Here is a 13,888-nt window from a genome sequence, read left to right as displayed (position 1 = left end):
CATGATTGGCAGTGGAGTTTTACGGTGTCGAGTTGCCAGCCCGGCACCCAACCTTCCACAGAAGGCACACACACACACACACACACACACACACACACACACACACACACACACACACACACACACTCACACCTAGGGCCAATTTAGAGTGTCCAATCCACCTACTGCATGTCTTTGGGAAGTGGGAGGAAACCAGAGCACCTGGAGGAAACCCATGCGACCACAGGGAGGACATACAGACTCCGCACAGAAGGCACCCCAGCCGAGAATCGAACCGGAGAACCTCTTGCTGTGAGGCGCTATAGCTTTATGAGATCATGGGGTAGAAATGTGAACTAGCCTTTCTGAACAGGAAGGACACAGCAGATGAAGGAGCATAGGCAGCAAACATGAGAGGTATACCGGGTCAGAGAAATGTTTGTTTACATACACACATAAACTCTTCTCTGACTGGGTACATCTCAGTTGTAAATTCTGCCCACTGTAATATATTCAGCTATTCAGTCTGCTGTGCATGCCTTAACAGCTCTCACCAAACAGAAATGATTAACTTTAATCAAGTGACAAATAAATTTTCACATGCAGACCAATACCCACCAATTAGTTTACCAATACACTCTTAATAGCTGACTATATCACTATGAGCAGAATTTCTTCACTTGACTAAAGTCAACAATTGAGATGTACTTAATCAAATGGTGATCATCTGTGGCTGTTTGTGTATGAATGCAACTTAACAACTGCCATTTTATCTCATAGAAAAGATCATGAGAGGGGAAGGCTGTGTGCATATGGAATAAGTTCAATATATCAGTATGGGGAGTGTGTGTGTGTGTGTGTGTGTGTGTGTGTGTGTGTGTGTGTGTGTGTGTGTGTGTGTGTGTGTGTGTGTGTGTGTGTGTGTGTGTGTCATACCTCTCAACCTTTCAAAGCAATATTTCAGTTTTTGTGTGTGTGTGTGTGTGTGTGTGTGTGTGTGTGTGTGTGTGTGTGTGTGTGCGTGATACCTCGCAACCTTTCAAAGCAATAAATTTGGACTAACCAGAAAAAAACATGGGTGACAAAAGGCCCCAAAATAGGAACAGAATTTAAATATTCCTCCTATAAACTTAGAAAGTTGCTAGAATAACAGGTTTTGCATAATTATATATTTTCTGAAGGATATAAAGTCTGAAACTGAAATATCTGCCATTATTTAATGTCATTTAGGACTTCAATTTTAAGAGATTTGACAGAAAACCACAAGTTTTATGAGGCATAGACCAAAAATATGAGGCAAAAATCTGGACATTCTGGGAAAATCTGTACAGTTGAGATGTATGGTGTGTGTGTGTGTGTGTGTGTGTGTGTGTGTGTGTGTGTTTAAAACAAAGTGAAATACATTACCACTGGCAATGTTTTAAAAACTTGTAATAAATATTAGAGGTGTATCAAAACAGTGGTTATTCTGGGGGAGGCAGTCTGTATGTGAAAGTAACTGATACACTATATCACTTGATTACAGTTAAAAAGTCATGGTTCTGGGTTTACAGTAGCAGTTTGTGCATATCAAATAAGCTGAATGTTTTTCTATGGGTGTAATGTCATTCGTCTAACGACTGCTTAATAAATGATTGATATGTACACCATCTGTTGGTGAAGGGTTAATCTATGTGTGAAGACAAGTGATCATAACTTTCAGCTGATTGAACTTAAACATAGACATGGGTGGATGTTCGTCGTCTCCCATTGCTGCAGTCCTGACTAATGGGTACTCCGCTGCCCTCCATCGGCCCGAATACCAAAGGGCTAGATCTGGCGTCGGTCATGGTGCCCGAGACTGACGTGGTGTCAGTATAAATGCGCATGACCGACGCCATAACTTTAGTCTTTCTTGCCGCATTGTCCTGAGCAGAAGCAGAATTTGCAAGTGCCGCTCGTTCTGGAATTGTCGGTTTTCGAGTTTCAGACCGGAGACCAAGTTGGGCTAAGTACCCCATTGGGGACATTTTATTTTTTGTCTTTTTCTTGTCTCAGTATTGTCGGATGTCAGAAAAAGTTAATAACTGTATTTCTTGTGGGAAACAGATTCCTCATAGGGATTACCATTCCTCTGCATTCCTTGTTTAGGGCCTGAGCACGACGTTGTTGGGTGTCGCTGTGCTACTTTTAATAAGCGCACTGTTAAACGCCGGTTGGACTGTGCTAGGCTGGTGTTTGGTGACCGTTGTAATTACAACATGCCGCCGGATTCTCCGACGACTGGCTCTTCTAGGAAGCGCAAAGACAAGTCTTTGCGGTCCAAGCAGGATGGGCGCCCGCCCGGACGCCGGTCCTGTTGAACCACTGGCTGCTTCAGTGGCTCTTTCTGACGTTGTGCCTGAGTGTCAAGGGGAGCCTTTGTTACTACAGGGGGTGGCTTCTCCTTTGTTAGGCCAGGTTGAGGGTGCTCCTCTGTTGTCTGTGGCTCCCTCCCTCGTAGGGTGGTTAAGCCTCCTCCTTCTCTAGGCAAAGGCCATTCTAAGTCCAAATCTGCCATGGTGCTTTTCCCCAGGGTCCAGCTCCTAGGAAGCACATGCTGAAGATGGCTGAAGATTTGATATCTTTAATTAGGGGTTCCATGCCTCCCCCTCAGAAGAGGCCTAGGGTAGAGACGGAGTTGGAGGGTTTGGTTCAGTCTTCCATTGAGTCTGATTCCTCTGTGGAAAGCCTTCAGGATTTCCCTCCCTATTCTGATTCGGGGCTGAGGATGCTTCTCCCTCTGCGTCCCCTCCAGAAGATTTTTCTTTCTCTGAAACTTTGCATTCCATGAGGGAACATTTCAAATGGGAGGGCCAGGATTATTCTGATTCTCAGAACGGCTGAGAGAATTTTTGTTTTTGCCTCAGAACAGGCCCTTGGCTATTCCTCCTGTACTGGATGTTGTTCAGGATGTGTTTTCTGAGGCTGCCCTTAACCGATTCTCTGCCTCCTGCCCCTGTTAAACCAGATAGATACTACAGGGTTCCGGAAGCTCACAAGTACTTGTTTAAGAGCCCTAGGGCTGATCCTGAAACTATTTCTCAAGGCCCCAAGGGCGTTAAGGCCTCTGTGGTTAAGAATCCAGTTCCTCTGGACAAAGATGCTAGGGCCCTGGATAGGTGGGGTAAAACTGTATACCTCTTCTACTTTGGCTATGAGGGCTTTGAATTGTCAGTTTCATATGCTCAAGTATCAGAATTTTTGTTAAGTCAATTGAAATGTAAAGTGGATGCTTTAGCTGAAGGTATTGACTGTAAGGAGCTTCAGGATTTAGTGCATGCTTCAGACCAGGTTGGGAAGCATTCTCTGCAGTGTGGTTTTGATGCTTTACAAGCTTCTTCCAGGGTGGCTGCTACTAGTTCTGTTGTTCGCAGACATGCCTGGCTTAAAGATCAGTCCTTGTCGGAGCATGTTAAAGCTCGATTATGGATGCTCCTTTGCAGTCTGATGTTCTTTTGGCCCTCCTGTGGAATTAGTTTTGAAAAAATGGAGGAAAAAGCTAAATCTATGCAGACAGTGAAGGAATTTTTACAGGTTCAGCCTCCTAAATTCTATAGGAATTGGCCTGCTAAGGGATGGTCTTTTCCCTCTCGGATTTTCGTTCTAGAGGCAAGTCGAGGCGTAGAGGTAGGGCTTCCTTCAGGGCCCTGTTACTTCTAGGTCTTTGAGTTCCTCTACCCCTTCTGCTGGGAGGGCAGGGTCAGTCCTTTCGAAGCAGACCCAATGACCTGTGTCTTCGGCTGCCGGACTCTGCTTTGCTGGCAGCTCCTCTGGGGAAAACTGGGACTTTTCAACGGAAATTGGCATTTGGTTACCCAGGACAAATGGGTGTTGGACATTGTAACCGAGGCTACAAATTTTATTTTCACACTTTCCCGCCTTTCAGCGGTATGCCGGATGTGCCTCATCAGCAAAAATTGGAAGCACAGGCACAAATTTCTTCTCTGCTCGGTTGGGAGCAATACAGGAAGTTCCTTCATGGAAAGGGCACAGGGTTTTATTCCGTCTTTTCTTAGTGCCAAAGAAAGGAAATACTTGGAGACCCATTCTGGATTTATCCCTTCTAAACACCTTTCTAGAAATTCGAGATTCAAGATGTTAACACTGCAACAGCTGTTGCCTATGCTGGGCAGGGATCACTGGATGGTGACTTTGGATCTCAAAGAGGCCTATCTTCACATTCCTGTCAGGCCCAGTTGCAGGAAATTCCTGAGGTTTCGGACTGGGAATTTGCATTATCAGTTCTCTGCATTGCCCTTTGGCTTATCTACTGCGCCCAGGGTATTCACGAAGTCCTGGCTCCAGTAATAGCTTTTCTCAGACTACGGGGAATTCAGATTTATCCCTATCTGGACGATTGTTTGATACTGGCTCAAGACAAGCACGACCTACTTCGACATCTGCAGTGTGTGATGACAGTTTTCAGATGCCTGGGGTATTCTGTGAACGAAATAAAGTCCAGTCTAGTACCCTCACGAGAGATGTGTTTTCTGGGTGTGAGTCTGAATACAGCGACTCAGATGGCATTTCTTACCCGGACAAACAAAGAAATCTTCACCACTACTTCCTACAGCTATCAGTCCTGTCCAGGCTGACTGCAAGGACAGTCCTTCAAGCCTTGGGGTTCATGGCATCTTGCATTCTAGTACTTCCCAATGCCAAACTGCATATGCGGAAGCTACAATGGTATCTCAAAAGCGTTTGGACTCAACACAGCCACGATTTGGACACTGTCATTCGGATTCTTCCTTGCATCCAGAAGGAATTTGTGTGGTGGGCTCAGGAATGTCACCTAAACAAGGGACTCTCTGTGACCCAACCAGAGGCAAGTCAGATATTAACGACAGACGCCTCGGAGTCAGCCTGGGGTGCTCATTTCAAAGGAAAATGGATTCAAGACCTTTGGCCCCGGAGTTGCTTCACTTGCATATCAATATGAAGGAGATGCTGGCAGTTCAATTTGCCTTAAAAGCATTCAAGGATCTGCTTCGCCCGGGACTGGTGTTGGTTCGAACAGACAACACAACTGTCATGTGGTACATCAACAAGCAGGGGGGAACTCATTCTTACCCTCTTTGCAGACAAGCAATGCTGTTATGGGAAACTGCTTTGATCTGCACATCACTCTTCGAGCACAGTTTCTGCCAGGGAACAAAATTGTTAGCAGATGTTCTGAGCAGACAAATGGTGGATCCTCACGAATGGAAGTTGGATCCTCAGGTGTTTCTCAGTTGACCATGGCTTGGGAACTCCAGACATAGATCTGTTCGCTTCTCCTCTGAATTTCCAACTACCTCTGTTTTGCACAAGGCTGTTTCATCCGAAAGCCTGGAAAATAGATGCACTATCCTTCAGTTGGAGCAACCTTCACGTGTATGCCTTTCCTCCTCTGCCTCTTCTTCCAAAAGTCCTGTTGAAAGTCAGGAGGGACAAACCGCATGATTCTTATAGCACCGGATTGGCCTCGCCAGCATTGGTACCCTCTGTTGAGGAGTTTAATTCGAGGCCCTTGGCCATTACCACGGATTCCTCACTTATTGTCTCAAGAAAACAATCATTTTCTCAATGTCCGGTGCGATCCCTGCACCTGACAGCCTGGCACATTCAGTTTTAGAGAATGAGGGCCTTCAGCTCCCTCAACAAGTTTTGGATGTTCTTTGGAAGCCAGGCGTCCTAGTACTCGAAAAGTTTATGCTGATAAATGGAAGAGATTTTTCTTTGGAGTTCAGCTAAAGGCTTTGAAGTCACATTGCCTGATTTGAGTTGTACATTGCAATATTTGACTATGTTATTGGACAAGGGTTTGTCTTTCTTCTATTAAAGTGCATGCTGCAGCTATTTCTGCTCACTATGCTGGTGACCCTCCTTTATTTTCACATCCATTGCTTAAACAATTTCTGAGAGGGGCGAAGAATATAAGACCCCACGGAGGGCTCCTATTCCTGCTTGGGATCTTAATTTTGTTTTGGAGAAGCTGACTCTGCCTCCTTTTGAACCTGCAGCTACGACTGACTTGAAGTTGTTGTCTTGGAAGACTGCTTTTTTGTTGGCTGTTACTTCTGCTAGAAGGGTATCTGAATTACAGGCTCTCATGGCAGTGGAACCTTTTCTGATTTTTCACAAGGACAGAGTTTCCTTACGTACTAATCCTACTTTTCTGCCTAAAGTGGTTTCAAATGTGGCATTGAACCAGTCTATACATTTGCCTACTTTTTATGCTGACCCCCAAACTGAAGGGGAAAAAGTTCTGCATTCTTTGGATGTACATAGGCAGTTACGATATTATTTGTTCAGAACCAAAGAGTTCAGAAGTTCTCATCAGTTGTTTGTTTCGTTTGCTGTGACTTCCCGTGGAAAGGCTGTCTCGAAACAAACTATTTCCAAGTGGATTGGCCATTGTATTGCTTTTTGTTATTCTCATCATGGTAAAGAGGTTCCAGTTGGAATCAGGCCTCATTCTACTAGGGCTACGGCCACATCTACTGCTTTTTTAAGAGGGGTAGCTACTAATGACATTCTAGAAGCAGCTACCTGGAGTTCTGTACATACCTTTACGAAGCATTATCATTTGCCTCTTTATTCTTCGTCTAGGGCTGGGTTTGCCACTGCAGTCTTACAGGGCATGTCTGCAGCTCCTCAGGCTATTTAGTTGTCCGACCCCCCTTTTTGTTTTTTCCGTGGCTCTGGGATTCTACCCATTAGTCAGGACTGCAGCAATGGGAGACGACGAACATAGTACAGTTTTGTACCTACCATAAATGTAGATGTTCGAGGATCTCCATTGCTGCAGTCCAATTTTCCCTCCCTCCTTCCCCCTTTTTCTTTTTAGATTGGGGTTTTTGGGTGGTGTTTTATTTTTACATTCTGACAATCTGAGGCAAGAAAGACTAAAGTTATGGCGTCGGTCATGCGCATTTATACTGACACCACGTCAGTCTCGGGCGCCATGACCGACGCCAGATCTAGCCCTTTGGTATTCGGGCCGATGGAGGGCAGCGGAGTACCCATTAGTCAGGACTGCAGCAATGGAGATCCTCGAACATCTACATTTATGGTAGGTACAAAACTGTACTTTATATACAGTTTGTATGTGAAATAACCTGAATACATTACTATGAGTAGAACGACTTTCTCTTGATTACTGTCAGGCAAGTGAGATATTCCTGGTCAAAATGTAATAACTGGTGGAGGGGATAGTTAGTGTCTGAGAGTGACTAAGCATGCTTGCCATTTGATCAAAGTTAAATCATCTGGACTGTAAAGGTGTGTGTGTGTGTGTGTGTGTGTGTGTGTGTGTGTGTGTGTGTGTGTGTGTGTGTGTGTGTGTGTGTGTGTGTGTGTGTTGTGAGTGCAACTGCATTACTGTGACAGAATTTCCATCATATATCAGTAAACCATCAGAAGTTTATTCAGGAAAAAATGGCTATATTGTGGCAGACGAGGCAGCCTGATCATGAAAGCGTTTTACCTACTGATGTCTGATGACATTTAATGAATGTCAGATCTTCACTGTCATAGGTATTATGTATATGTTAAGCAGGTTTACCTATGAATTAGCAATGCACACTCCTTCAACTCATCAGTTTCCAAAAGATGGATGTCAAAACCTGTGATCCAAAAACCTTTAAAAGCACACACAAAAAGTATTTTTTTCGGGGGCAAGCCTCCTGCAAACCCTCTAACTTATATATGCCAGCTTCATGTTTATGCTATAGTGGAGAAATAGGTCCCCCCCAAAAAGCACACTGGTGGCTCTCACAGTACAATACAGTGCGGTGAAGCCCACAGTGATATTCCATTTTCAATCTAAAACTCCTTATCCGAAAACCCAGAAATGACTCATAGGATATACGAACCGTCAATCAAACTTTAATGCATCATTACATTGTAGACAATCTTTGTGAATTCTTTACATGCAAGTGAGGTGCATCACCAAGACATTTTCAGCTCTGAGCTAACTTTAAATCTTTAAGGGTAAATGGAAGTCTTTTGTATAGAATATATCTCATTTTCCAAGTTCCTGGAATAATTTACTAATAACTGTCACAGGATGATTGAAAAATTGTCTCCTAAATGTAGGCACCATATGCAAACTTGCACAATCATTTCACTGTTAACATTTTGCCATGTTGCACTATATTTGATTTACATTTCACTGTCATATTTTGCCAAGCTGCATTACATCTGACTTTCACATGATATTCCCAGCCATAATGTCATACAATACATAATCAGGATACATTTCTGCTGAGATGGAATTCTAGCAGAAGAATCTATTATATTTATATATTTAGAAATTAACGTTCTTGCACTAGAAAAGATGATATCGCTACTAAAAATTCCTTTTCTGACAAGGGTAAAATAGTCAAGACAAATCTGGCATAGAACTGAATGCAAACATTTTTTCAGTAGAATGTCAGTCTCAGGTGCAGTATGTACCTTTGCATCCATATATAGATGTGCAGAGGTGAGTTGAGGTTTATTTGTTTACCAGTGGGGTAGGTTGTAATCAAGTTGGAGAATGCTTTACATGTCCAGGCTACTGTCCATGTTAAGCTGACATCACATCAGAAGGGAAATTGTAGAGTTCTGCAGAAGATTAACTGTGGCACTGATAGAACCATACCACCCTTTAAAGATAGTATGCAATATATTATTTTTTCAGTGTGAGAAGTATGAAATATATCTAGAATAAATCTGACTGAGTTGGCTTTACAGTGGAAGTACAAATTATACATATTTCTCCAGAGGATTTGCCTTTCTTGCCACTGGAATGATGCCACAACCAAAACTCTCTAATGTGACCATAGTAATATGAAAAGTCAGCTTCAGCATTGAGCTGAGTTTACGTCACAGGTAAAGTGCAGTATGTACCTGTGGGTTGAAATATGCTCATCTGACAATTTCATTAAGAACAGTCAAAGGGTGATTGAGATATGGCCTCCAATAAACAACTACTACCTGTATTTTTGAAGGCATTTCTGAGACAGCCTGCAAATTTGCATTTTATTTGGTTTTCATTATGGTGTTTATGTAACTTCTTTTCAGGTTGAAAATGCTGTACATATTAAAAACTTATCTTTACTAAGGTGGCATTACATAAAAAGCAAAATATACTGTATGATTATTCATAAAGATGAGTATTTTTCTCACTGGAATTACCTGGAACTATGATACATTTCCAGAATATCACATTGCATATAGTTATATACTTAAAACCACATAATAAGTGCTTTGTGTAGCCAAATATATCATGGCATATTTGCTTCAGAAATTTGCTGTGGATTTTCAAACTGTTTCAGAGATATAGCTCTCTATTTGAAAGTTCCACCAGTTGGCCTACACAGGAAATAGAATGCTTGTCTTCTGCAATTCAGTTCTCAGTTAACCCCCCCCCCCCCAATAATAAAATAAATGTGAATTGCAGTGCCTGACGAACTCAGCAAATATCAGAATGTGTGAACACTTTTATGGCATGAGAACTAAACATGGTACTTATTTGTCAGAAAAAGTGTTGCTTTCTATGATTTTAATTATTATAACAAAGGCCTCAATTTTTATAAGAACACCTGGATGGCAGCAATTTCAAAATGTTGTTTACTCCTTTTCATCAGAGATGTTAGCTAATTCAATGTGTTGCATGACACAACTATTAGTGAATACCTTAAATCAATGCAGACATGTTGGCATTGGCAGGAATTATGATATTAAGTTCAGAATCCATCCATCCATCCACCCATCCATCCCTAACCCCTTTTTCTACCCATTTGCGACATGGGGTCAGGGTGTCACATCAGCACTGACCACCATCTAAAACCATTGTTTGCACTGCTGGGTGGCTGGGCCTCCACTATAACAGGTTTTAAGTGCTACACAGTGAAGACTCCAGCTTGGCTGGGTCTTTTTTGCAGGTTTTATTGTTTGGTTTGTCTGTGTGACCTTTTTACCCTTTGGTGTGGACATATTAACAATGAGCTGCAGATGCCACTGATGTATCTGTCTGTCATTATCCTATGTGGTTGTATCATACATTTCTAGATTCAGTTCTGTATGCCCAAGCTGCCATTTGTATCTGCTGTTGGGACAAGTTTGCATTATGATCATCCTGGCATGTCCTTTTTAGGACTGTTCTTCTGTCAAACTAGTTGACTGCAATGTCTTTTTATTTGTCTGCTCTTAAACACAGGTTTACTTGTGTTTTTTCACATCTCACATTCTGTTTATGCATTTATTTATTTATTTTATCTATAGCTGCTAGTCCTCAGAAGTTGTTTTTTTTCAATTAATGCAGTAATAATGATAATAATAATAACAATAATAATAATAATAATAATAATAATAATAATAATAATGATACAATAATCACTGATTAGGACAAATACAAACATCTTGTTCTTTTAGTTATATGCATGCTGTCATTATGCTGCAGGGAAATTCACTGAGATGAAGTTACCACAGTGAATGTTAATTTCCTGAAAGAAGATTATCTTCAAAAATTAAACAGGAAATTAAGAGGCAGATCTCCAATGTAATGAATTCTGATGTCACGGTATATTGGGAAGAAAAAGAAATTTACCTCATTGTGGTAGTCTTGGAGTACTGTGAGGATGACCTCCATCACATGCAACCACACCCCTGCGCGCAAACACACCCAGGCTTCATTACAGCAACAGCAACTTTATCTTGCTTCAAGAAATTGAACAGTCACATATGTAGCCTAGATGTTCTAGCACATCTTTAGGTCTGTTGGATAAATCTTTGGTTATGCAAAAAGCAAAATCATTGTTAAAGTGGAAATGGGCTCAAGGCATTTTGCTATACAGCAGTTTTGAATGGGTCTGCTACAAGTGCTCCTGTGCTATTAGCTCACAACACACTTCTCTGCTGCAACCTGCTTATGTTGGCAAGTGCCCTAGCCCCCACTAACTCAATTCCCATATAATTAGTAAAGCCTAACTAGATCTTCCAGAACCCTGACCCAAACCTTAAAAACTTTGACTCATTCCCTAAACCTAAACTTGTGATCCTTTTGTAATGCTAAAACCTTCCTCCTCTCCCTAACCCTAATCTCCTGAGCACTTCCTAAACATAAAACCTAGCCTTTTGGAACCCTCCCAATTGCTCCCAAAACAAAAACTTCCATACCCCTCCTTAATCTAGCCTTCCAATCCCCACCAATAACCTGAAGTCCCCGTCCCCATTTCCCTTCTCTGTTTACTTGTTCCATTGCAAGGACTTGAGTTCATGCAACCCTTGCAGCAGCCGCATCAATAAATTAATGTTTGAGATTAAGCACCTGTTTGAGCAGCTCGGTGCTTGGCATTACAGCTCTATGAGACTCTGGCTGTGAGTCAGTGGAATTTGAATAGCTGGTGCTCGACCGGCTGTAATATTCTTGTTTTGAATCATATGGGTTCTCTTCAGCTAACCCTACTGATAAAAGAATAATTTATGTGAACCAGGTACTGTTGCTTTGTAAATCCTGTTACAAACCTTCCCACCAAGAAAGAGAAGCATAACAATTCACTACTAAATCTTGCAAGATACACTTTCAGGTATCACACATTGGTAAGAGGTATTTGTATACCTGATACATTGCATTAGTGAATGCTTTTATTTAAAAAAAAAAAAAAATATATATATATATATTTTTTCTAGCATACATTTTAAATGTTTAATGCAGAATTCTGGATAAAACCAAAAAGAATTTAAATATTGCTCTTATAATCTTGGAAAGTTGCCAGAATAACAAGCTTTGCATTAGCTTTCATTTTCTGAAGGATACAAAATCTAAAACTCAAGTGTCTGTCATTATATAGTGACTTCAGTCCATAATGATTAGCCAGAATACCACAAATTTTATGAGGTACACTCGAGAGATATGTTTTTCTTTTTCTAGATGTTGTCAGATGCAGTCAGCAACCAGTTATAACATAAGAAAAAATGTAATGATTTAGTTTAATTTGTTCATATTCTTTGTTCTGAATAAAACTAGAAAAACAAAGTAACAATGAATTTATACTGCTCTGTTAGAAGAATGTACAGTTAAAAGTGAAATGTTATATCTGGCACTTACCCATTTGACCTGCATACATCATGGATCAAAATAAGTAAGTTGAAAGAAGATCCCATTGACCGAATGTGAAGCAGGTAATGTAAAAATAAAAATAAAACAAAACAGTAAATATTGCATAAAAAATTATATACTTAAAAACATAATATTAAAACAGACGATACAGAATATGAATTAATATTTCTCATATAAAATCAAATATTTAAGAGAAGTATTTTTTTCTCAGTAACTTTGTATTTAGAATATTGACATAATTGCAAATGTTGCTTCATCCAAAACATTAAATTATTTATAAATTTTAACGTCTGCTAAACACAATGATTTAGCTGAATTCTTTCATTTCCAGCACAGTTTGGTTTACAAAAATGAGATTAACAGCCCAGACTTCTAAATAAACTGTCAGATGACTTAGTGCCTGTATGAACTATGGATTAACTTTCAACAAGAAAATGTTTTTATTTAGTATCTTTCTGAGTATTGCATAATTAAAACTGTTACCTTATAACTGATGGTTCTCCAGTAAAACCTATATGACATTTATATGACATGCTGCCTGAACCATAGATATGAAGCCACGTACTACCACTGCTACTGCCCAGACATAGCAGTGAACACATTATAAGTACAAAATGGTGGTGGTGGTGGTGGTGTGTGTGTGTGTGTGTGTGTGTGTGTGTGTGTGTGTGGGGGGGTTTACAGCAGCAGTCAATTATTTATTCTTGTAAAATCAGAATCTTTCTTTCTGGAACTGGGTTTACATGATGTACACAGCATGTATATGCACCATTTGTTGGTAACAGGAACCTGTAGTCTTCATTTAAAGGTCCTACTCCTCATTGTTTGTACTACCATTGTCTTGGTAACAGGAACATGTAGTCTTCATTTAAAGGTCCTATTCCTCATTGTTTGTACTACCATTGTCTTGGTAACAGGAACCTGTAGTCTTCATTTAAAGGTCCTACTCCTCATTGTTTGTACTACCATTGTCTTGGTAACAGGAACCTGTAGTCTTCATTTAAAGGTCCTACTCCTCATTGTTTGTACTACCATTGTCTTGGTAAAAGGAACCTGCAGTCTTCATTTAAAGGTCCTACTCCTCATTGTTTGTACTACCATTGTCTTGGTAACAGGAACATGTAGTCTTCATTTAAAGGTCCTACTCCTCATTGTTTGTACTACCATTGTCTTGGTAACAGGAACCTGTAGTCTTCATTTAAAGGTCCTACTCCTCATTGTTTGTACTACCATTGTCTTGGTAACAGGAACCTGTAGTCTTCATTTAATGGTCATACTCCTCATTGTTTGTACTACCATTGTCTTGGTAACAGGAACCTGTAGTCTTCATTTAAATGTCTTACTCCTCATTGTTTGTACTACCATTGTCTTGGTAACAGGAACATGTAGTCTTCATTTAAAGGTCCTACTCCTCATTGTTTGTACTACCATTGTCTTGGTAACAGGAACCTGTAGTCTTCATTTAAAGGTCCTACTCCTCATTGTTTGTACTACCATTGTCTTGGTAACAGGAACCTGTAGTCTTCATTTAAATGTCCTACTCCTCATTGTTTGTACTACCATTGTCTTGGTAACAGGAATCTGTAGTCTTCATTTAAAGGTCCTACTCCACATTGTTTGTACTACCATTGTCTTGGTAACAGGAATCTGTAGTCTTCATTTAAAGGTCCTACTCCTCATTGTTTGTACTACCATTGTCTTGGTAATAGGAACCTGTAGTCTTCATTTAAATGTCCTTCTCCTCATTGTTTGTACTACCATTGTCTTGGTAACAGGAACCTGTAGTCTTCATTTACAGGT

The 13,888-nt window shown here is 40.7% G+C and overlaps 1 protein-coding gene across 1 annotated transcript in view; it reads right to left on the bottom strand.

The window, feature by feature from the left end:
* Positions 1 to 13,888, bottom strand: part of LOC122801189 (collagen alpha-4(IV) chain-like) — a 1,621,248-nt gene that overhangs the window by 133,116 nt on the left and 1,474,244 nt on the right. Inside the window, exon 44 of the mRNA XM_044070748.1 lies at positions 12,077 to 12,085. Coding sequence (XP_043926683.1) covers positions 12,077 to 12,085 — 9 coding nt within the window. The remainder of the gene's footprint in view (positions 1 to 12,076; positions 12,086 to 13,888) is intronic.

This window comes from Protopterus annectens, chromosome 4.part1 (assembly GCF_019279795.1).
Source record: "Protopterus annectens isolate FY-2018-M chromosome 4.part1, PAN1.0, whole genome shotgun sequence".
In the NCBI taxonomy this organism is placed as follows: Eukaryota; Metazoa; Chordata; order Ceratodontiformes; family Protopteridae; genus Protopterus; species Protopterus annectens.
The sequence above is the reverse complement of the archived record's forward strand: the minus strand, read 5'-3'. Positions and strand labels throughout refer to the sequence as shown.